Raw genomic sequence first — 24,345 nt, forward strand, 5'->3', positions numbered from 1 at the left:
GTCACATCCGGTGGAATATTCTAGTGGATTCTTCGTGGGACTTTAAAAGCAGGCGCGCTGAGACGCAGACTGAGATGCTTTTAACAGGTGAATCACTGAAACGTTATTGGGATGCAATAAACAACCACTTTGTACACATGAAAAAAAGAAGTAACTATTACAGAAGAGAGATTCATTTAATACGATTGCTTAGTTCCATTGAAGCCGTGTCAATCATTTGCACTATTTCAGCATCATCTTTAGGTCCTTCCAGGTAAGTCAGACTGTTTAAATTATCCTCATATCAGTTTACATAGTGCGCAGAAAACCGATTGTTGACATCCATATGGAATTATTATAAGCATTTCAGTAAATTATATTTAGAAAGACTATGGGTTGTGGATTTTGTCCCCTAAATGTGTGACGCACTTTGTATAAAATAAATTGCAGCAACCATTTTGTTTTTGTATTTTTTTAAATAATTGTATTTTTTTAAAGACATCTACTGTGAGAATTATGCGTTTAACGCACGAGTTTACACATTTCATAGGCTACACTTACAAAAAAGATTGCAGTTTTGAAACTAGTAAAAGTGCAGTAACTGCAGTCGACGGTGGTATTTTGGACGCAGTAATTGCAGAAAACTGCAGTTCTAGTGCAAAATTACTGCAGTAAAAAAAACGTATTTTGGACGCAGTATTTGTAACATACTGCAGTTATACGGCACTCTTTTTTTGTAAGGAATTTGGGTAGTTGCGCGTGGCTATGGTACTGAAGAAACTGCGTAGTGTGCGCACACCATAGAGATAGGTAGAGGACTCAACTTGAAAAGAAGACGTTTTAGCCATTGAGGGCTTCCACAATTTTATAGACAACTGGGTGGGGATTCCTATGGGTTGGGAGCTATCAGCCAGTAGGCAGGTTTCCATCGACTCAAGCTTATTCGACAAAATCAATGTTGCAACAAAGTAATTGCAAAGTGTAATGATAGAGGATACATTTTTATCCATTTGACAAGGGTGGATTTCGTTTTGTGAAGCTTTTTTTATTGCGACAAATTATGATGGAAACAGTTTTTCTAATAAATGATGATTGCCGAATAATTTTGAAGGTACCCGAGGCACGTGATGTCACTATAAAGCTCCACTCTACATTTAATTCTAAATGTCTTCTGCTTGCAAAATCTATTTTTCAATCTATTTTTTTCTCGGTGTGAAGTCGTTACGTCTAGCTGTTTTTATCAACACACGATAGTTAAATGGAAACGCACCCAAGCAGGCAATTGTCGCATCTATTTTCTATGCAAACGTTCAAAATATTAACAACTGAAATCACTGGACAAGTTCATGGAAACATAGCTACTGATCAGAGCATTGTCTTCTTCTTTAAATTGGGTGCTATGGTTTGTAAATGGCTTTCAGCTATACCACAGCAATCTAGTGGCCATAATAAATGAATGACACAATATTTGGTTCAGGACTCCAGCACTACAGGTGGTGGTAAATCACCAATATTAGCTTGACACTTTTTTTATAAACACAAAAAAACTAGAAACAGTTATACTTTTAAAGGCTGTGTCTGCGGATCCGACTTTTTCAGTGTCTTTAGTCCGCCAGACTTAAGATCACAAAGCTTCTGCGCATGTGTGGATAACATTCTGTGTGTATTCTCTACTTTACGCATAGAGAACAGGCTACTCAGGCGAATGGTGCTCGTTTAATAAAGTTAGATCAAAGCTGAATCAATGTCTGCAAGATCACATAATGATTCATGAGTATTCTACATAACAGAAAAGAATAGCATAGTATAAAGTTTGGCTACTGTAAGACAAAAACACCACCACGTTTTTCTCTCATGGCCAAAACTAAAATTTAAAGATTCTGAAAAAGTTGGATCCACAGCCACTCCGTACTTTAAAATGGAGAGAGCCTCAATGTCAGACACCATAATCGCATTGATACAAAAATGAGGCCTCTTTCCAACTCTATGGGGCACACCCGCTGGCTCAACCAATAGGATCAACCAATAGCATAGGTGAGCGCACTGACTGCCTTGTGATCCATGGCGTTGTAGCTAAATAATCTAGTACTTTAAGTGTGTAGGATCTTGTACTACAGTTATGTAGTTAATTAACTAGAATTATTGCTTTTGAAATAGATTTTCCTTTGAAAATGACAATCTTATTTATGAGTGTATTTGACTAGACTAGATAACGCTGTTAAAGCTTTGTACATGACTAGGCTACTGTGAGCCTAGTCATTTTTGTGAATGTATGAGCTTCAGACATGCATTTTAATTTCCAAGATATTGGTGGGTGATTGAGGTATTGCAGGCATACAGTGTTAATTTATGCCTATCAGAGTCCATTCCGATAATGATTAGAAGATCGCTCTGTCAATTATCAACTGCAGAGGATTAAACCAGTAGCGCTAATTGTTTTGTAGCATACCATAATTGCCAAATATAGACATGGCTTAAAACCCTCAAGCTCTAAATAAGACATGATTTATGCCATTAGCTATTATAGCAGTCATTTTTGTTACTTGTTATGAAGTTGATAATGACATTAAGACTGACGGATGGCCTAATGAAAATAAAGTTCAATCAAAATGCAGCAAATTGTTTGCATGTCATTGATGTTCAATCAGTCAGGCATTCCTAGACAGATGTGACCTGCCCAGTGGGGCAACTTCAAAACAGTCTCAACTTTCCCAATTGCTCTTCACCTGGCCCTGGCAATAGAGCAACTTTTAATGTCAATCCAACTCATGCATAAGGCAAGTGGATGGGCCAGTTACCTGGACACATTTTAAGTCTAGTTGTGGACTGAAAATGCTATTTTAAGCTCTTAAGTATGCTTTTCAGTCCAGAACTAGGTTTAATCTGTTTCTGGGAAACAGTCTCTAAATGTTGACTGTTTTCCAGCTGCTGTGCTGTGGGCAGACTGACGCAGAGAGTACCATGATTCTGCTGACTCCATCCTCTGGTAAGTGCTTATTGCTGGATGCCCCTGGACAAATGTGCATGACATGGTTGTGAATATCTGTGTCAACACTAGAGCCAAGGCCTGGTAAGAATCATGTAAAACTGGGTGTGAGTGTAGTTTTTTCACAACTGATATCAGTTTTTTTTCTTGTACTTATACTAGCTTAGAGTTATATAGCAAGTTGTCAACTATGAAATTATAGTGGATAATAGATAGTTACTCATCAACATTTAAATCTATAACTAAATGTTAATGCAGGTTGTATGTGATTAGGTTCACTACCCGTCAAAAGTTTTAGAACGCCTACTCATTCAAGGGTTTTTCTTAATTTTTAAAATGTTCTACATTGTAGAATAATAGTGAAGACATAAACTATGAAATAACACCTATGGAATCATGTAGTAACCAAAAAAGTGTTAAAACAATCAAAATATATTTTATATTTGAGATTCTTCAAATAGCCACCATTTGCCTTGATGACAGCTTTGCACACTCTTGGCATTCTCTCAACCAGCTTCACCTGGAATGCTTTTTGAAGGAGTTCCCACATGCTGAGCACTTGTTGGCTGCTTTTCCTTCACTCTGCGATCTGACTCCTCCCAAACCATCTCAATTGGGTTGAGGTCGGGGGATTGTGGAGGCCAGGTCATCTGATGCAGCACTCATTACTCTCCTTCTTGGTAAACTAGCCCTTACACAGCCTGGAGGTGTGTTGTGTCATTGTCCTGCTGAAAAACAAATGATAGTCCCACTAAGCCCAAACCAGATGGGATTTTGCGTATTGCTGCAGAATGCTGAGATGGTTTGGGGGGAGTCGGACCGCAGAGTTTATTTTATTTTATTTAACCAGGTAAGCCAGTTGAGAACAAGTTCTCATTTACAACTGCGACCTGGCCAAGATGAAGCAAAGCAGTGCGAGAAAAACAACAACACAGAGTTACATATGGGGTAAAAAAACATAAAGTCAAAAAAATACAACAGAAAATATATATACAGTGTGTGCAAATGTAGCAAGTTATGGAGGTAAGGCAATAAATAGGCTATAGTGCAAAATAATTACAATTAGTATTAACACTGGAATGCTAGATGTGCAAATAGAGATACTGGGGTGCAAAAGAGCAAAATAAATAACAATATAGGGATGAAGTAGTTGGGTGGGCTAATTTCAGATGGGCTGTGTACAGGTGCAGTGATCGGTAAGGTGCTCTGACAACTGATGCTTAAAGTTACTGAGGGAGATAAGAGTCTCCAGCTTCAGAGATTTTTGCAATTCGTTCCAGTCATTGGCAGCAGAGAACTGGAAGGAATGGCGGCCAAAGAAGGTGTTGGCTTTGGGGATGACCAGTGAAATATACCTGCTGGAGCGCAGACTATGGGTTGGTGCTGCTATGGTGAGAGTGAAGGAAAAGCAGCCAACAAGTGCTCAGCATATGTGGGAACTCCTTCAAGACTGTTGGAAAAGCATTCCAGGTGAAGCTGGATGAGAGAATGCCAAGAGTGTGCAAAGCTGTCATCAAGGCAAAGGGTGGCTACTTTGAACAATCTGAAATATAAAATATATTTTATTTAACACTTTTTGGTTACTACATGATTCCATATGTGTTATTTCATAGTTTTGATGTCCTCACGTTCATTCTACAATGTAGAAAATAGTAAAAATGAAGAAAAACCCTTGAATGAGTAGGTGTTTAAAACTTTTGACCGGTAGTGTGGATTGTAATGTAATGCTACTATAATATCCTGTTTTAGTTTTTTGATGTATTTGTTGTTATTTTTCATCATTTTTGTAATATTAAATTAATAGTTAATTATTTCTCAGTTAAAGTGGGAGCATGATGTTTTTTTAAGTGTACATATTCCATAATTTCCCAGTTGTGAAATTTGCTCCCATGCTCATCTTAATAGGCAGATATCCTGGGCCTGTATTCAGAGTGTCTCAGTAGGTCCCCCCTGTCTTATCCTTATGATTTAAAAGGCAAAACTGATCCTAGATCAGGACTTCTACTCTGAGACACTGTGAAAATGGGCCCAGAAATACGAACTTAAAAGTGTGAATGTATCTGGCTCTGGCTTGATACTTAGCTGGTATTTATCAGTGGTGAGACAGTATTGACTGGCCGGATTAGGGATCAGACCTGGTGTATCCTTTCCACTGAGTTGTGAAACACAAGCTGGCTGTTTTTTCTTTTTCCGGAAGAGCAACAAGTGTGTTTCTCTCCTAACTGGGTCAATATTTCAATATTTTCAGAAAATATTTGTTGACATTCTAGGCAAACAGACAAAGATTAGTGGCAGATACTGTAAATGTATCTGCTTATTGATTCGCCATAGTTTACCATTTGGGGTTTTCTGGTTAGGTTGTCGAAAGCCAAGTAATGTAAAATGCAAATCAGAAATGAGAAGCATGCTTGTCAAGTGAACTTCTTAAAAGTTGTTGTTGGCTTGTGCTATGTCTCATACACTGTTTTCTTTCAGATGAAGAGTCTCTTGAACTCGACTGGCTTTGGAATCACACGAAGTTCTGTGTGCAAAACAGAATAGTAGGAACATGACTTTAACCCTTTTTCACCTACAGACGTTAGTTTGTTAGACTATTTTAGTTTTAAAAAGGGTTGCTATGGTAATCTTTATGTTTATTTTATTTAGAGGTATGTGGGTCTTTGTCGGCAGAGAACACTCTCTTGGCTACTTTTATCACCTCAGCTTATTAACTTCTGTGTGAAATCTAAACTCACTAGCAAAGCCACAGACACTCAAGAACAAAGATCCCTTTGTTTGCCTTCATTGAAAACCCTCAGCATTGCAAGGATGAAGAACAGCCCTGGCCATAGTGAAGTAGCTAGCGTCACTAGACCTTCCAGCTTTTGAAGTAAGATGACCTATCCATGATGCCTTTTAATGTTTCAAGATTCTGGCATCCATTCAATGAAAGTCAAATTAAATTGCCCTTACACTCTTCGATTACTTTAATAACCGTAATGGTTGAACACAGTATTATACAGTTACTTCTGATATGAACTTTGATAAAACAATACTTGGCTTTCAAATAACAAATGTATAAAGAAATTATGTAATTAGTATGACATTTCCACAAAATACAAACAATGACAAAGACCGAACAGGCAAACTGTTATTGACGCTTTTTAAAAGCTACCCATCCATGTGAAAGTTGCTTTCATGTTCTTTGTCATTGTTCCAGGTCACTGTTTTGCCAGTCAACTAGCCTAATGAATCAACAGCCCAGTAGAGTCAATATCTCAGGGTTGCACTATAGTACTATGTATGGACAGTCCATTACTATAGTATAGTACCATGTGTGGACAGTCACTTACTCTCTCCCCACCAGCCTGTCTCAGCTATACATGCACTATATATTTGCTAAATATGTATTCCGTGTGGCAATGACTATGACAATATTAACACTACCAAATGGTGGTTACTGTACATACTGTGCCAGCCCCTTCATATGAATGTTTTATTCTGAAAAGTGGATTAGTCTATCGAATGGTGGGTCGCCAATAAACTTACATACTTCTTGGTAAGTGCTACTACTTTTTATTAGCTACATGAATCAATCTTGCATAGGTTTGTAAATAATGTACAATTTGTATATAAAAAATGAAGTTTCTTTGCAAATGTTCATTCTTTGATAACAAATACATTATTTAATACTGTGTAACATTTATTTATTTATATATTTTTAAGCACAACCTAAACCACTTGTGAATTTTATTTAGGTTCTCCCCTATACTTGAAATCTGCTGGTTACTAGTACTACTGTAGGTTGAACGCTGTACAGTAGGTTGGGTGCATGAGGTTTGACTTTTTCCCTTTAATTTTCATTCATCTTTTTTCATATCTTGGTACAGCTGCTGATTCTGTCCTGGTCTTGAGGAGGGGCCACATAAGTAGCAAGCCAAACGAGCCAAACAAGTTAAAGCTGATAATTTGCAAAGAAAATATTGGTTATAGCAATGATTATCTTTCGCGTGTTTGGTTTGTTTGACATATCTGTTTAAACAGGATTTACATACTGTACAGCAGTTTAAGTATGGCCATCAGATATGATATGGTCCTATCATATCTGTAGTGTTTTAGCTACAATCCTCTTAATAGCAGCTAAGTGACTCTAACATAGACCACCAGCTAATAGCAATCACTGTCTTCACTGCTCTCAGGTTTCTTCCAGCGCACCAATAAGCTTTTTCTAAGCGAGCAGGCCACTGGTGTCCAGCTCAAGGAGTTTGTACGCAAAAATGCAGCCAACGCTCTGTCTATGGCAAACATGCTCATGGGCATGGCCTCTATCCTCTGCAGCCTGAATGGGTGAGTAAACACAGCATACAGTATCTGATTTTCTTTCTACAAAACCATAGTATAGCTAACATAGACAGTGGCAGTGTTTTATGTTATTATAGCATACATCTTTGTTATATCTGTGAGGCTTCTATTTTTTGAATGTTGTATTGACGGTTGACACAAGCGCATGTCCTGCCAAAAAAAGGCTGGTCTGTTGAGGGAAGACTGAGATTAATACAAGCAGCTTATTAAGGTCAGGTCGTCAGACCTTCGGCTCTAAAACATACAACACACATCAAACACCACCCTTAAAGCATTGTTAGTGTTAAATAATATACTGTATCTGAAGTGTATATGGCATGAAAAGCCGTAAGTAGAAGAGACAGTTTATGATATCTTCTGTCAACAAAGCAGCCCTAAATGCAATTTAAGATCCTACATCGACTGCATGTCACTCCTGTGTCTAGGGATAGCATTAACCCTAATTTGGCTAGTCTTTGTAATAGTTTCAGGGTACGGAAGGTTAATTAATTGTTTCTGGAATTGGCCGTACATAAAAAAATTAGGTCAGAGGTTCTACAGGCGATGGATAACGTTTTTTGAATGCTCTCTCCAGCTGGGTGCTAAGGCTTGTACACTGGGAACTAGAGATGAGCATTTAACTACAAATATATTCTGCTGTGGTAATCTTATAAGGCTCCCTCAAGAAGTCAATGGGAACAAAGGATCATTGATTTAATTCCCAATGAGGCTTTCTCTACAGCATTGAAAAATAAGCCTTAACAATTATTTAAGATGTGGGACCATTTTCTGAACTACCTTGGCTAAAACAGCCCACATTTAATTTCAGGACTGCCTGGCCTGGTGTGACTCAGTTACTTGAAAGTTCTCCTACTCTACAGTACATTCGGAAAGTATTCAGACCCCTTGACTTTTTCCACGTTACCTTACAGCCTTATTCTAAAATGGATTAAATCCATTAAATCCCCCCATCAATCTACACACAATACCCCATAATGACAAAACAGGTTTTCTGAACTTTTTGCAAATGTATAAAAAAAAAAAATGTAGTAATATCACATTTTACATAAGTATTCAGACCCTTTACTCAGTACTTTGTTGAAGCACCTTTGGCAGCGATAACAGCCTCGTCTTCTTGGGTATGACGCTACAAGCTTGTCACACCTGTATTTGGGGAGTTTCACCCATTCTTCTCTGCAGATCCTCTCAAGCTCTGTCAGGTTCGATGGGGAATGTTGCTACACAGCTATTTTCAGGTCTCTCCAGAGATGTTCAAGTCCGGGCTCTGGCTGGGCCACTCAAGGACATTCAGAGACTTGTCCCGAAGCCACTCCTGCGTTGTCTTGGCTGTGTGCTTAAGGTCGTTGTCCTGTTGGAAGGTGAACCTTCACCCCAGTCTGAGGTCCTGAGCGCGCTGGAGCAGGTTTTCATCAAGGATCTCTCTGTACTTTGCTCCGTTCAGCTTTCCCTCGATCCTGACTGGTCTCCCAGTCCCTGCCGCTGAAAAACATCCATAAAGGCCTGATTGGTGGAGTGCTGCAGAGATGGTTGTCCTTCTGGAAGGTTCTCCCATCTCCACAGAGGAACTCTGGGGCTCTGTCAGAGTGACCATTTGGATTCTTGGTCACCTCCCTGACCAAGGCAGCTCTAGGAAGAGTCTTGGTGTTTCCGAACTTATATATAAGAATGATGGAGGCCACTGTGTTCTTAGGGACCTTCAATGCTGCAGAAATGTTTTGGTATCCTTCCCCAGATCTGTGCCTCAACACAATCCTGTCTCTGAGCTCTATGGACAATTCCTTTGACCTCATTGCTTGGTTTTTGCTCTGACATGCACTGTCAACTGTGGGACCTTTTTTTAATATAGACAGGTGTGTGTGCCTTTCCAAATCATGTCCAATCAATTGAATTTACCACAGGTGGACTCCAATCAAGTTGTAGAAACATCTCAAGGATGATCAATGGAAACAGGATGTACCTGAGCTCAATTTCAAGTCTTATACAGTGGGGGAAAAAAGTATTTAGTCAGCCACCAATTGTGCAAGTTCTCCCACTTAAAAAGATGAGGCCTGTAATTTTCATCATAGGTACACGTCAACTATGACAGACAAAATGAGGAAAAAAAATCCAGAAAATCACATTGTAGGATTTTTAATGAATTTATTTGCACATTATGGTGGAAAATAAGTATTTGGTCAATAACAAATGTTTCTCAATACTTTGTTATATACCCTTTGTTGGCAATGACACAGGTCAAACGTTTTCTGTAAGTCTTCACAAGGTTTTCACACACTGTTGCTGGTATTTTGGCCCATTCCTCCATGCAGATCTCCTCTAGAGCAGTGATGTTTTGGGGCTGTCGCTGGGCAACATGGACTTTCAACTCCCTCCAAAGATTTTCTATGGGGTTGAGATCTGGAGACTGGCTAGGCCACTCCAGGACCTTGAAATGCTTCTTACGAAGCCACTCCTTCGTTGCCCGGGCGGTGTGTTTGGGATCATTGTCATGCTGAAAGACCCAGCCACGTTTCATCTTCAATGCCCTTGCTGATGGAAGGAGGTTTTCACTCAAAATCTCACGATACATGGCCCCATTCTTTCCTTTACACGGATCAGTCGTCCTGGTCCCTTTGCAGAAAAACAGCCCCAAAGCATGATGTTTCCACCCCCATGCTTCACAGTAGGTATGGTGTTCATTGGATGCAACTCAGCATTCTTTGTCCTCCAAACACGACTGAGTTGAGTTTTTACCAAAAAGTTCTATTTTGGTTTCATCTGACCATATGACATTCTCCCAATCCTCTTCTGGATCATCCAAATGCACTCTAGCAAACTTCAGACGGGCCTGGACATGTACTGGCTTAAGCAGGGGGACACGTCTGGCACTGCAGGATTTGAGTCCCTGGCGGCGTAGTATGTTACTGATGGTAGGCTTTGTTACTTTGGTCCCAGCTCTCTGCAGGTCATTCACTAGGTCCCCCCGTGTGGTTCTGGGATTTTTGCTCACCGTTCTTGTGATCATTTTGACCCCACGGGGTGAGATCTTGCGTGGAGCCCCAGATCGAGGGAGATTATCAGTGGTCTTGTAGGTCTTCCATTTCCTAATAATTGCTCCCACAGTTGATTTCTTCAAAACAAGCTGCTTACCTATTGCAGATTCAGTCTTCCCAGCCTGGTGCAGGTCTACAATTTTGTTTCTGGTGTCCTTTGACAGCTCTTTGGTCTTGGCCATAGTGGAGTTTGGAGTGTGACTGTTTGAGGTTGTGGACAGGTGTCTTTTATACTGATAACAAGTTCAAACAGGTGCCATTAATACAGGTAACGAGTGGAGGACAGAGGAGCCTCTTAAAGAAGAAGTTACAGGTCTGTGAGAGCCAGAAATCTTGCTTGTTTGTAGGTGACCAAATACTTATTTTCCACCATAATTTGCAAATAAATTCATAAAAAATCCTACAATGTGATTTTCTGGGATTTTTTTCTCTCAATTTGTCTGTCATAGTTGACGTGTACCTATGATGAAAATTATAGGCCTCTCTCATCTTTTTAAGTGGGAGAACTTGCACAATTGGTGGCTGACTAAATACTTTTTTCCCCCACTGTAGCTAAGGATCTGAGTACTTACATAAATAAGGTATCTGTTTTTTTATTTTTAATACATTTGCAAAATCATCTAAACCTGTTTTCGCTTCGTCATTATGGGGTATTGTGTGTAGATTGAGAGAGAAATGATTTAATCAGTTTTAGAATAAGGATGTAATGTGGAAAAAGTCAAGGGGTCTGAATACTGAATGCACTGTATGTAGTACTCTTTTCACATACTTGACCTCTGTGATTGTGTAGTCTGGTGCTTGTGTGGCTATTATCTGCATAAATCCATTTGAATTCAATCACTTTTTGACAGCACCCCATTTGACTTGAACAAAACCTTCCATACATATTTGCCTGTTGTAGAAGGAAATGGAAAATAAACACTTGAGATTTAATAGCTTACAAACAGAGTTGTCAAAGCATTTTATAATTTGTGGGGATTTAAAAGAAATAAGAATTGACTTTTTTTTTTAAAATATATATATTTTTTAAACATAAATTAGCAATCTGTGGGAAATAAAATAGCTTCACAACACTGTTTGTAAGCTTTGAAATTATATAAAACTCAACCATTTATCTTGTCCAGTGATGAAGACATGGATGACTCATGGTATTGGGGGGGTATGCCAAATGGGTGAACTTTGAGCACCTTTTATCTCCTGAATGTTTTGGTATTCAGGGCCAAAAAGTCACTTTCTGACCACTTGTTCCATGGGCAAACGTGTAAGGAAAGTTTTGTATAAATAAAAAGGGATGCTGTCAAATGACTTCAGATGGATTTATTGATTTTTAATGGTCGTAAAAAAAAAAAAAAAGTTTTGTCTGTTTATTTTTGTATCTGTAAGTTATGCTCTTTATTCCCCTGTTTGTTTTTTAGCCATGTTTTTTTGTATGATATTTGTGTTTTTCCTACTCTGTAAAAGCCACAAGTTAATACAAAAAGCAGCTCTTGGTGGGACATTGCCGTAAGTGCAGTGGTAATAAACAAGTAATCCATAGGTTACTGTGTAAATACGGTTGTATCATGTAATGTCTTAGTATTGTCATTTTCTGTTTTGTAAAACTGCAACCCAACATTTTACCCTCCTATTGCAGCCACCAACATGCTGCCTGCTGGCTGGTCCTGATTGGCTACCTGCTGGATTTGGCAGATGGGGCAGTTGCCAGGCAACTGGATGCATGCTCTGCACTAGGTGAGTGGATTGGTGTCCATTACCTCTGGCAAGGGCTAAACTTCAACTGACACTGATGATTCACTAGCCTGAAACATGTTAGTTATGACGAGGACTATGAGAGGGCAAGACAGCACAAACAGGTCTGGGATCAGGAGAGTGATGCACACAACCCAGCCCTCTACTACTGGCACTGGTCATTATAGCTGATGGCTCAAATGGCCTAATGGGCAATGGTTATTCCTTAAAAGACACAAAAGGAGCCATGTATAATTCAGGGAAGATAATTTACAGACCTACAGTGCATTCGGAAAGTATTCAGACCCCTTTACTTTTTCCACATTTTGTTATGTTACAGCCTTATTCTAAAATCAATTAAATACATTTTCCCCTCATCAATCTACATGCAATACCCTATAATGACAAAGCGAAAACAGGTTTGTAGACATTTTTGGAAATGTATTACAAATAAATAAAAAACAGAAACCTTATTTATGTAAGTATTCAGATCCTTAACTATAAGACTCGAAATTGAGCTCAGGTACATCCTGTTTCCATTGATCATCCTTGATGTTTCTACAACTTGATTTGGAGTCCACCTGTGATAAATTCAATTGATTGGACATGATTTGGAAAGGCACACACCTGTCTCTACAAGGTCCCTCAGTTGACAGTCATGTCAGCAAAAACCAAGCCATGATGTCGAAGGAATTGTCCGTAGAGCGCCGATACAGGATTGTTGAGGCACAGATCTGTGTAAGGGTACCAAAACATTTCTGCAGCATTGAAGGTCCCCAAGAACACAGTGGCCTTTATCATTCTTAAATGGAAGAAGTTTGGAAACACCAAGACTCTTCCTAGAGCTGGCCGCCCGGCCAAATTGAGCAATCAGGGTAGAAGGGCCTTTGTCAGGGAGGTGACCAAGAACCCGATGGTCACTCTGACAGAGCTCCAGAGTTCCTCTGTGGAGATGGTTGTCCTTCTGGAAGGTTCTCCCATCTCTGCATTACTCCACCAATCAGGCCTTTATGGAAGTGGCCAGACGGAAGCCACTCCTCAGTAAAAGGCACATGACAGCCCACTTGGAGTTTTCCAAAAGGAACCTCAAGGACTCTCAGACCATGAGAAACTAGATTCTCTGGTCTGATAATCAAAATTGAACTCTTAGGCCTGAATGCCAAGTGTCACATCTGGAGGAAACCTGGCACCATCCCTACGGTGAAGCATGGTGGTGGCAGCATTATGCTGTGGTGACGTTTTTCAGCGGCAGGGACTGGGAAGACTAGTCAGGATCGAGGGAAGATTAACAGAGCAAAGTACAGAGATCCTTGATGAAAACCTGCTCCAGAGACCTCAGGACCTCAGACTGGGGCGAAGGTTCACCTTCCAACAGGACAACAACCCTAAGCGTACAGCCAATACAATGCAGGAGTGGCTTCAGGACAAGTCTCTGAATGTCATTGAGTAGCCCAGCCAGAGCCCGGACTTGAACCCGATCAAACATCTCTGGAGAGACCTGAAAATAGCTGTGCAGCGACGCTCCCAATCCAACCTGACAGAGCTTGAGAGGATCTGCAGAGAAGAATGGGAGAAACTCCCCAAATACAGGTGTGCCAAGCTTGTAGTGTCATACCCAAGAAGACTCGAGGCTGTAATCGCTGCCAAAGGTGCTTCAACAAAGTACTGAGTAAAGGGTCTGAATACTTATGTAAATGTAATATCGCTTTTCTGTGTGTAGATTGAGGAAGGACAAACAATTTTAATTAATTTTAGAAAAGGCTGTAATGTAACAAAAAGTGGGAAAAGTTAAGGGGTCTGAATACTTTCCGAATGCACTGTACATGCATATTTTACAGAGGTAGAAGACGATCAGCATAAACAAATAAGGTTATTCGGCTGTCCCAATGGGAGAACCCTTTTGGTTCCAGGTAGAACCATGTTGGGTTCCATGTAGAACCCTTTCCACAGAGGGTTCTACATGGAACCCAAAACAGTTTATATTTTTTACCTGGAACCAAAAAGGGTTCTCCTGTGGGGATAGCCATATAGCTAAGTGACAGCAGGTTGCATACTGCAATAAGTTTGGACCAAACTGGTTTTCCTTACAAAGACCCCATTTTAAAAACATTCTTGAATGAAAGCGAGAATCCAAAGGGCACTTAAGTGACAGCAAACCAAACAAAATCGAATCTCGTTGCAGTAAGTGTACTTGCTGTCAATTTGCTGTGCTGAGCTGCTTCTGTCTCTGTATGTGGTTCAGTAAATTATCTTCTCTGCATTGCACTGGTTCCATGTCTTTGTTGAATTCTCTCTGCCGTAGACTGTTGTGTATTATTAGGAAATGGCCTAGCTAACGATTCAATATAAAAAAAAATAAAGCTGTTGATTTTTAAGCAAACTCCTATTGTACCTGACACAGCACATTCTCAAATGATGATATGATGTATTAAAAAGGCACATACAGGTGGCTTTGTACATAACGACCTCCTGTGTGCAGATAGTCACGTCTACACTACCATGCATCCCACGGCTGCCTGAAATAGCTCCCAGCAGGTGCACCACAATGCATCGTCACCCGGATATTTCAGGGGCTTTGTGTCCCAACAGTGTTTTTCTGCATGACTTTGCAGGTGGGTGTTGTTGTGCCCCCGTTTTTGTGTCAATTGAACTTTCACTTTCCGAATAAGCAGTCTGAATCGGGGGATCATGCTCCAATTGTCTGTTTTATCCCAATGCTTTGGGACCTCAGCATATCTGAAATTGCTAAAATTGTTGACCCCTGTGCTGTGGAATTCCATCCCGTTCTTTGGAGCTGGGGTCAGAATCACCTCCTGCTCGTCGCTCGGTGACAACATGCTCCCTGCTCTGGGGGGACAAATAGACTGTGAATTTTGGGAATGTTGTTTACAGAGGAAAGTGGCAGGCCTGTTAGGCTGACACTGACATTTCCACTACAGATAGACCCTTTTTACATAAACAATAACACGCACACAGGAAAGGGAGAAGTAGGCCATTGGCATAAACAAGATTAGATCAACTTGTTTTGTCTTATGTTAGCAGTGAACTAGCCTCACAGCAGTAGCATGTTGACATTAATCTGATCTGTGTGACAAGTCATGAGACAAATGTATAACTAGTCACTTCCTGTCTTTCTCTCTGGTTCAGGTGCTAAACTGGATGATTTTGCAGATTTCACAACCTTTGGGATTGCAACTTCATTGCTCCTGAGGACACATGCCTTAATGGACAACATCCTGTGCATGTGCTATGTCCTGTCTGTGTTTGTCCGCCTCTGCTTCTTCTCCAGCGGTAAGGGGCGCAGAAAGAAAACGTGAAATGCTAGGATGATGGCATGATCAATTTCAGTCTAGGGAAAACATCTTTTCATGTATTGTCATTCAAAGTGCAGTCTAGGCAAAAGAAGTCTTTGGCCATTTCAGATTCAAAGTCTTTATTTAGGTCCTGTCTTTCTGTGGTTATTCTTCTCCAGGCATCCCCTTCATGTACCGTGGCCTGCCGTGCATCTACTCTTCCGCCATCCTGGCCTGTCTCTCCCTGCTGACCGGAGGTAACATGGTGATCCTGCGGGTCACTGCTGTGGCCATGATCCTCTTCATGGTCAACCAGGGCTTCTACCCTCATGACAGGGTCCTGGAGTCACAGGCCTGGAAGAAGGTGGTCTACGCTGGAGGTAATACACCAGATACTGTGTTTCTTAATCTTGGTCCAGGGGACCCAAAGGAGTGCACAATTTAGTTTTTGCCCTAGCACTACACATCTGATTTAATCAAAGGGTTGATGGTGAGTTGATTAGTGGAATCAGGTGTGTAGTGCTAGCCTCGTACAACCAGCCTGATCTCGCAAGCATACATAAATAATTGACTACACAGATCATTTATGTAAGCTCGCAAGATCAGGCAGGTTGTACGAGGCTAGTGTAGTGCTACGGCAAAAACAGAAAGGTTCATCCCTTTGGGCCCCCAGACAAGGGTTAAGAAACTGCACCAGTAGAATAGGTAGTAGAGGTGCTGAATTAGCTCTTGAAAATTAGAATTCAAATTCGTAAAAAAGGACTGAGGCTGCACAACCAAATTAACGGCCTGTTCCGTCCCCGTCCTGCCTTGTCCCGCCCCCCTGGAATCCTCTCCCCCAGAGTTTAACAACTGTATCACGTTCTGCACATGTGTTACTTTACCTTTTAGTTTACGCATATATATATTTTTTACGTAGCTGCTGCTCACCCTTCCCCTTCACGCTTCTCACTACACAATCGTGAATGAGAATTCTTCACGTTTTAATACTGAAACATCCATGCAGCATCTGCATGCCAACCATTTTCATGGGAATAGGCATTTAGATAGTCTTGAATTATGTACAGTGTTTCGTGAGCGACTTTTTAAAGCAGATGGTGTTAAACTATCTTACCAGTGTTTTGTTTCAATCAAAGCACATATTTTGCTAAAATCTTATAAATTAGGTGGATGTTTTTGTCTTACAGTAACGTTATACTGTTATAGTTGGTTCTTTATGTAGAATACTAATTAATCGTAAGCTTTGATCTAACTTTATTAAACAAGCACCATTCTCCATTCCAAGGTTATTATAGTTTTGTGTTTTAATATTAGATTTGATGGAAACATCCTGTTTTTTTTTTTTATTTAGGTAATTTTCAGTTAATTTTCTATTCAGTTTTAGTTTGATAAACATTTCATTTTTATGTAATTCAGTTTTGGTGTTTGGGACAGAAAGTAACCTGCATGTAGGTTCTAGTTCTTTCCTGTTAGCTAGTGATAGCTAGTAGTCTAGGAAATCCTAGAGCAACAACACTAGGTCTGAGGAGGATGTTGGATTCTCTTGGATATTTCAACAACAACAAATTCCGGGGAGGTTCTTCTTCAGACCGACAACTCTCCCAACAAATCACGAGTTTGGGTAGGCGGACCAAGCCTGAAAAATCTAACACTTTCCGTAGCCTGTAGACAGACATCTCATAATGTTGAGATTTGAAACCAAAGTTTTCAGGCAAAACCTTTGCAGTGGTTTTAGTGGCGGTAGATGATGCAAACTAGCCACTTGCGAAATGCGCTCATTAAAAATAACCTCTGCATTCTCCATCTCGCTAGCTAGCCAGCTACTACGTTGTGTCCGGCGAGGATGTTGACGCTAGGCCGTGACATCACCGGATAAGGCAGTGACGCTCTTCCCTGTTCCATAGAGATGTGTATATAGAGCTCATTCCATGGAAATAACCCATTTTTGCATGGACATTGCCATTTGAGGACTTTCACCATTTAAGTAGTCAACTGAGTGGGACTTCCTATGGCTTAAGGAAGTATCACATAATTCCATCCAGGTCATCAGGAGGGATCAGCCAATGAATTATACTTGTGCGCAAACATTCTGTAACTGGAGGTGGCGGTCCATCACCATCTAGCGCAACCCTTAGAACCTCCCCTAAGTGTGCTGCATCCAGGGGCCGGTATTGTCTTTGTGTGCAACAAAGACAATTCGGTTAGCTTGTGCAAAATGGATATTCTCTTTCTCGAAATAAACTGCCTATTCTTGCCAATTCACAGATGCTTTTGTAGTATCTTCTAAGAAGAGTTCAACACTTTTCGCAAACTGCCAGTGGCAAGCCAGCTCCCAGAGATTGGTCCAACAATCTCCTCCAGTGCTTTACAGTAGTCGTAGCGTTCTACATCATTGCCATTTGTACGAAAAATATTGTGTTTGTACTTTTTACTGGGATCGTGTTCTGCACAACCACAACATACATAATTCTGCCTTTGATGGCATCTTTACTTTTTCTATTTGAAGACAGTGTACATCACTTAACAGGTTGGCTAGCAGAGTTACACTGGCTAGCTATTAGCATGAACATGTTCCTACTACCTCGGGTTCCATGGAATTATTTCAGCATAATTCATTTTACAGATGCAAAAAGATCCCACCTTGTCTAGCCTATTTCGTTTTGTCGACATTTGGAAAGTTTACTGAAAAACTTTTTCCATCAGGCCTATCATGACTTTTTTTTTTTTTTTATCCCCACATAAAAAGGTTGGATGGAAACCTGGTTAATGTCAACATGCCCGTCAATTCAAGTGATCAGTCTGCTGCACATTGGGTACTGTGTGTGGGCGGTAAATTCAATTAGTTTATTATAGTTACAACAATTAGGTGAAGTTTCTACACCAGACAAAGACATCCGATCATGTGTGGGTGAGTGAGAACAGGAGGAAAGGAAGAGGAGCAGAGGGCGCAACAGCTACATAAAAATAAATCTGTAAAGTAGAAGGTTCGGTTGTTTACCTATTGGGAAGTGGCAACTAGCCACTCTGTAAAAAAAAAAAACTTTTCTGGGATAAATAAAATGGCTACACTTGTTTAAACAATTCATCAAAAAATTGGTTGTTGGTCCTGTGAAATCTATTGGAATGTTGATACCAGGGGCCTCATTTTATAAACCGTGCGTACGTTAAAAAAAAAAAATACCCCAAAATGTTCGTGCCCCTTTTTTCCCACAAGTTGGCATTTATTGAAAAACGGAACTTGATGTGAGAATGTCCTTTCTCCACGCACATTTTAGACCATGCGTACGCACATCTTCTAGTGGTTGACATGTTGTATTGCAAGCAGGCCTAAGTATTATTTGTAAATGGGGGATATTATGACAAGACGCAGCCATTGGCCGTTAGGTGAGAAGAGCAAACCATTTTATTTTATTTCTTTATCTAAAATAATTAGACCTAGGAATCTATTTACTATAGATTTATTTTCATAACCATTGCAGAATAAATTCCTCACCTTTTCTGGCCATGATGGGTTCATATTCCTGAAGTAGCCATAAAACAAATTACTATGCACATCTCATTTAATTGGCCCATGTATTTCAAGTTTCTCTGTGATCACATAGGCAACGCCGTTTATTGCCTACAGACAGTTGATATTTTACTTTGTAGTAGGCCTATGTATGCTACTACTGTATGTGGCCTACTCCAACGTAGTAAATAGACCAGTAGATTATATAAAATATTTGACAGTATGAGTAGGCTACAGTATTGCTGTGCGATTAGGAGCGCGACAGCATAAGCCTTTTAATTCTCAAACTATACCAAGGCAGGGCATAGAAACATAATCTATTGATAAACAAAATATTGATCATCAATTCATCCATTGCATAAAAGTGTGGGCTGTAGCCTACTTTTAAACTTTTTCCAAATATAAAATAAATCTTGCAGAATGTGCGGACAGGCATTTGCTATAGGCAGCAAAGGATTGGCATCAATTACAAAATACCCTAAAGACCAATGTATCAACATGTTCCTTTGCAAAATATAGTATTTATTAAAAATATTTTGTATTTAAAAATAAATGTGTAAGAAGCCGGCAGAACAACAACCACATTTTCTGTAAAGGTTACAGAAACGTCTTAGTTGCTATGACTGTAATTTGATGTTTATCTACCTTAGTTGAATGTACTGTCACTCTGGATAAGTGCTTCTGCTAAATTACCTAAATGTAAATGTGAACATGAACAACTGCAAACACACTGGGTATTGTCATTGGCCATGTTTCGGGGTGGAGCTCATAAGAGTAATACTCCGCATGCTTTGCAATTGTTGATTTTTACATTTACATGTAGTTATTTAACAGATGCTCTTATCACACCTTAGTGCCATCAGACTTTTGAAACTAATGTAGGGTGAAAGGGGGCCACAATTGGGAACCGCTGTAAAGAAATGGTATAGAAAAGTATTTTGAAATTACAGCTTTGAAAGTATCTTGTTAAAAAAATACATATAAAAATACAATACAGTGAAGTTCAGCCCAGCATAATACAAAATACTCAGAAGTAATTAAAATATGTATTTCAAATACATGTAACAGAAATACTGCCCATCTCTGTAGGCAGCATGCATGTTTAGTTTGAAAAAGTTACTGCAAAATATCAAAACATTCTGCCCACGCCTCTACAGAAATGTGATCAAATATGCCATTGTTCTTTTACAAACTGCTGTGACCTAATTCTAATAGTGCTAAATTATACACCATAAAAGGTGGAGGGTGGAGTTTTGATGCTTATTCACGCACGCACAGTTTTACGACAGGTATACATGGGAAACATGCATGAATGGCTTGCGTCAAGTTTATACATCTATTTTTTTGACGTACGTATTCTTTTCAGAAATGGCACATTCAGATATTTAGTGTGAAATTTACACAACCGTTATAAATGACGCCTCATTTAGCAACCGTGCGTACATTTCTTACTAAATTATGGCGTACGTGGAGATTCTAGCAATATGCCGTACCAGTCATAGGTTTGGACAACTACTCATTCAAGGGTTTTTATTTTATTTTTTACTATTGTCTACATTGTAGAATAATAGTGAAGACATCAAAACTATGAAATGACACATATGGAATCATGTAGTAACCAAAAAAGTGTTAAACAAATCTAAATATTTGAGATTCTTCAAATAGCCACCCTTTGCCTTGATGACAGCTTTGCACACTCCTGGCATTCTCTCAACCAACTTCACCTGGAATGCTTTTCCAACAGTCTTGAAGGAGTTCCCACATATGCTGAGCACTTGTTGGCTGCTTTTCCTTCACTCTTCAGTCCAACTCATCCCAAACCATCTCAATTGGGTTGAGGCTGGGGGATTGTGGAGGCAAGGTCATCTGATGCAGTGCTCCATCACTCTCCTTCCCTTCTTTGTCAAATAGCCCTTAAACAGCCTGGAGGTGTGTTGGGTCATTGTCCTGTTGAAAAACACTAAGTGTAAACAAGATTGGATGGTGTATCGCTGCAGAATGCTGTGGTAGCCATGCTGGGTAAGTGTGCCTTGAATTCTAAATAAATCACACAGTGTCACCAGCAATGCACCATCACACCCCCTTCTCCATGCTTCACGGTGGGAACCACACATGCGGAGATCATCCGTTCACCTACTCTGCGTCTCACAAAGACACAGCAGTTGGAACCACAAATCTCAAATTTGGACTCCAGACCAAAGGACAGATTTCCACCGGTCTAATGTCCATTGCTCATGTTTCTTGGCCCAAGCAAGTCTCTTCTTCTTATTGGTGTCCTTTAGTAGTGGTTTCTTTGCAGCAATTCAATCTTGAAGGCCTGATTCACGCAGTCTGTTACTTAAACTCGGAAGTGTTTATTTGGGCTGCAATTTCTGAGGCTGGTAACTCAAATGAACTTATCCTCTGCAGCAGAGTTAACTCTGGGTCTTTCTTTCCTGTGGCGGTCCTTTTGACAGCCAGTTCCATCATAGCGCTTGATGGTTTTTGCGACTGCACTTGAAGAAACTTTAAAAGTTCTTAATGTTCCGGATTGACCTTCATGTCTTATAGTAATGATCTACTGTTGTTTCTCTTTGCTTATTTGAGCTGTTCTTTGCTATAATATGGACTTAGCCCTATTTGGTAAAAGACCATCTTCTGTATACCAATCCTACCTTGTCACAACACAACTGATTGGCTCCAACGCATTAAGAAGGAAAGAAATTCCACAAATTAACTTTTAACAAGGCACACCTGTTAATTGAAATGCATTCGAGGTGACTACCTCATGAAGCTGGTTGAGAGAATGCCAAGAGTGTGCAAAGCTGTCATCAAGGGTGACTACTTTGAAGAATCTCAAATATAAAATATATTTTGATTTGTTTAACATATTTTTGGTTACTACATGATTCCATATGTGTTATTTCATAGTTTTGATGTCTTCACTATTATTCTACAATGTAGAAAATAGTAAAAAAGAAACCCTTGAATGAGTAGGTGTGTCCAAACCTTTGACTGGTACTGTATGTGCATGTCTTCATTGATAAATCAGAGCCATATTATAGTTGTGCGCTTGTTAACGAGCGCTACAACCCCGCCTTGAAAACACCCCCCCATTCACCTTTTTTATGCAAACAAAAACGCCCTCATTTGCTGTATGCTTTGGAAATGTTGGAACTTCGCTATGTCTGTTTCTAAAAAAAAATCGGAAAATAGCAAATTGGATGACATTTCTGTAGAGGTGTGGGTAGAATGTTTTAATCTTTTGTAGTGACTTTTTCACCACAAAAAATGCATGCCACCTATAGCGAGTGCCAAATACTGGCCGCTTATTATGCAAGATTGATTTGTCTATCGAAGAATTTAAACGTAAATGCTGCCTACTGCCCACACTCCTTTACTTTCGAGCATGGTTGGCTATTGAATGAGCAATGGATAAATGGTAGCCTAATTATTGTATAGTGGGAATAAACCAGTCATGTCAGAAAAGGAGTGACATGATTTATGATTTAGGACTAATAAAAGTCAAATCAATATATTAGGCGACATGCTGCTATGCGATCTTATCAAAGGCAAATTCATCAATTTTATCATTAGGCTTACTTTAATGTTTTTAGCCTACCATTATTATAATTCCTGTGCAAATGCCTCCATCTCCCCAAAAATAAGTATTTTCTTGCAATACAGAGATTTGTGTGGAGATATGCATACTTTCCCGTCAAGTTCAACATTTATAAATACCAACCTTTGTGGGGAAAACTTGCGCACGCAAGGTTGTCTTTTTGTGCGCACGCACCTTTGATAAATGAGGCCGCAGGTACTTTAAGCATACGAGCAGTAATAAGAATCCTCCAGAATAAGGTCTTAGAGGGCAATTCCACTACTTTCCAACCTAATTTACATTATCTCCTGCACAATACCAGTGTCTACATATGTGAACTGTGCATTTCTATGTTTTTGTAGATATATATATATATTTTTTCATGTTCTACCCAATGACATCGTTAAAACATTTTAAAAGCACTGATTTTAAAAGCACTGAACCCTAACCCACTGACTTGGGGAGCAAGAAAATACCCTGTGGCTAGAAACTCGTTGCAGGTTTTGAAAATCCCTGTTAAAAAATGTTTAATCCTACCATGTGAAGTCATAAAGAAGCATTTTCTTAGGACCTTATCTTTTTAACCACAGATTATAGAAACTCTGCTTTTTTTATGTAGACACTGGTTTGGTGCTGGAGATAATTAGAGTGGTGGAAAAGTGGTGGAATTGCCCTTTAAATCTAAATGAAAGGTTTCTAAAGTTTCATGTTTCAGATCACAAAAATCCAGCCATGAAAAAGGGTAGGCTATTCATTAGGTAGGCTATTCATCTCATTTTTCTTTTCCTGTTTTGTTTTGCAGGAGTTGTCATGGTGTTCTGTCCCTCTTTCCCTCCGGCATGTGTGTACTACCTGTTGTGGTCTGTCTCCTACATTTTGTTCCCAACATCTCTTTGGAGTTGCAAAGTGTAGGAGTTAAAGGCCTTGCTCCAAACTCACACATGGCTTGTCAACAGGCCGTCCGGCGGGGTTAACTAAAGCTCCCAGACTGCTGCTGCTAGCTATCCACAGCGGATCGAAAAAGGACGTAAGAGGACGTTTTAATGTTTTTGTAAGATTGAACTGCCTTTTTCGTCGACCACTTGATGGATAATGTGAAGTACCTTAGCCATTTTGTTTTTGATTTAATACAGGCTTTGGGTATCTGTAGTTATGTTTTTACAATACAACGGCAGAATTGTACTGTACTGTCTTGTGTGTACTGTGTGCATAATTGTGCTTGAGATCATTCCAACTATTAATAAGTATTTTCAGTAAATAATAAAGTCATTTGAGAAACTTTTTACTGTAAACATGGTAGATTCAAACTTATGGCATGCTCTCAATTTGTAATGTATATTTTATTTTCATCATATTGCAAATACAAAAGAAGTCCATTGTATAATTAAGCAGTAAGGCCAGAGGAGAGGTGTGGTATATGGCCAATATACAATGGCTAAGGGCTGTTCTTACGCATGATGCAACGCAGAGTGCCTGGATACAGCCATTAGCCGTGGTATATTGGCCAATATACCACAAACCCGCAAGGTGCCTTATTGCTATTATAAACTGGTTACCAATGTAATTAGATGAGTAAAAAGTAATTTTTCCATACCCGTGGTATACTTAAGTGATAATGCCCGAGAAGCCAGTGTTAGGAGAATATATTGGCATGGTTTGCCGGCCCCCGACTTAGTCTCGGGCCTAACAACACCCGTACCAATATATCCTCCAAACACCGGCTTTGACGGCATTATCACTTTTATACAATGGGTTACCAACATTCAAATAATGATTTACATATTTTCCTTAATGATATTTTGATGAATTTATTCATACCATTTCATCCTTTCACAATATATAGTCCCGACACAAATCTAGTGTTGCTACCCAAGCCGGCTGGTCGTTCGGTTGCCAGAGAT

The 24,345-nt window shown here is 39.7% G+C and overlaps 1 protein-coding gene across 5 annotated transcripts; it reads left to right on the forward strand.

Annotated features, from left to right (window-relative positions):
- On the forward strand, window positions 1-23,725 carry LOC121545747 (transmembrane protein 269). Of its 5 annotated transcripts, none has more exons than XM_041856541.1 (8): window positions 4-87; window positions 232-253; window positions 2,905-2,965; window positions 7,144-7,291; window positions 11,969-12,066; window positions 15,211-15,354; window positions 15,536-15,736; window positions 23,247-23,725. In XM_041856541.1, the coding sequence occupies exons 3-8, from the start codon at window positions 2,941-2,943 to the stop codon at window positions 23,354-23,356; spliced, it is 726 nt and encodes a 241-aa protein (XP_041712475.1). In that variant the 5' UTR covers window positions 4-87; window positions 232-253; window positions 2,905-2,940; the 3' UTR covers window positions 23,357-23,725. The 5 variants fall into 5 exon arrangements, with proteins under 5 accessions (XP_041712476.1, XP_041712475.1, XP_041712474.1 ...); XM_041856544.2 differs by adding an exon at window positions 5,441-5,505 and having other exon boundaries at window positions 35-253; XM_041856542.2 differs by lacking the exon at window positions 232-253 and having other exon boundaries at window positions 1-87.
- Window positions 23,726-24,345: the final 620 nt, after the last annotated feature.

This window comes from Coregonus clupeaformis, chromosome 30 (assembly GCF_020615455.1).
Source record: "Coregonus clupeaformis isolate EN_2021a chromosome 30, ASM2061545v1, whole genome shotgun sequence".
NCBI classification, from domain to species: domain Eukaryota; kingdom Metazoa; phylum Chordata; class Actinopteri; order Salmoniformes; family Salmonidae; genus Coregonus; species Coregonus clupeaformis.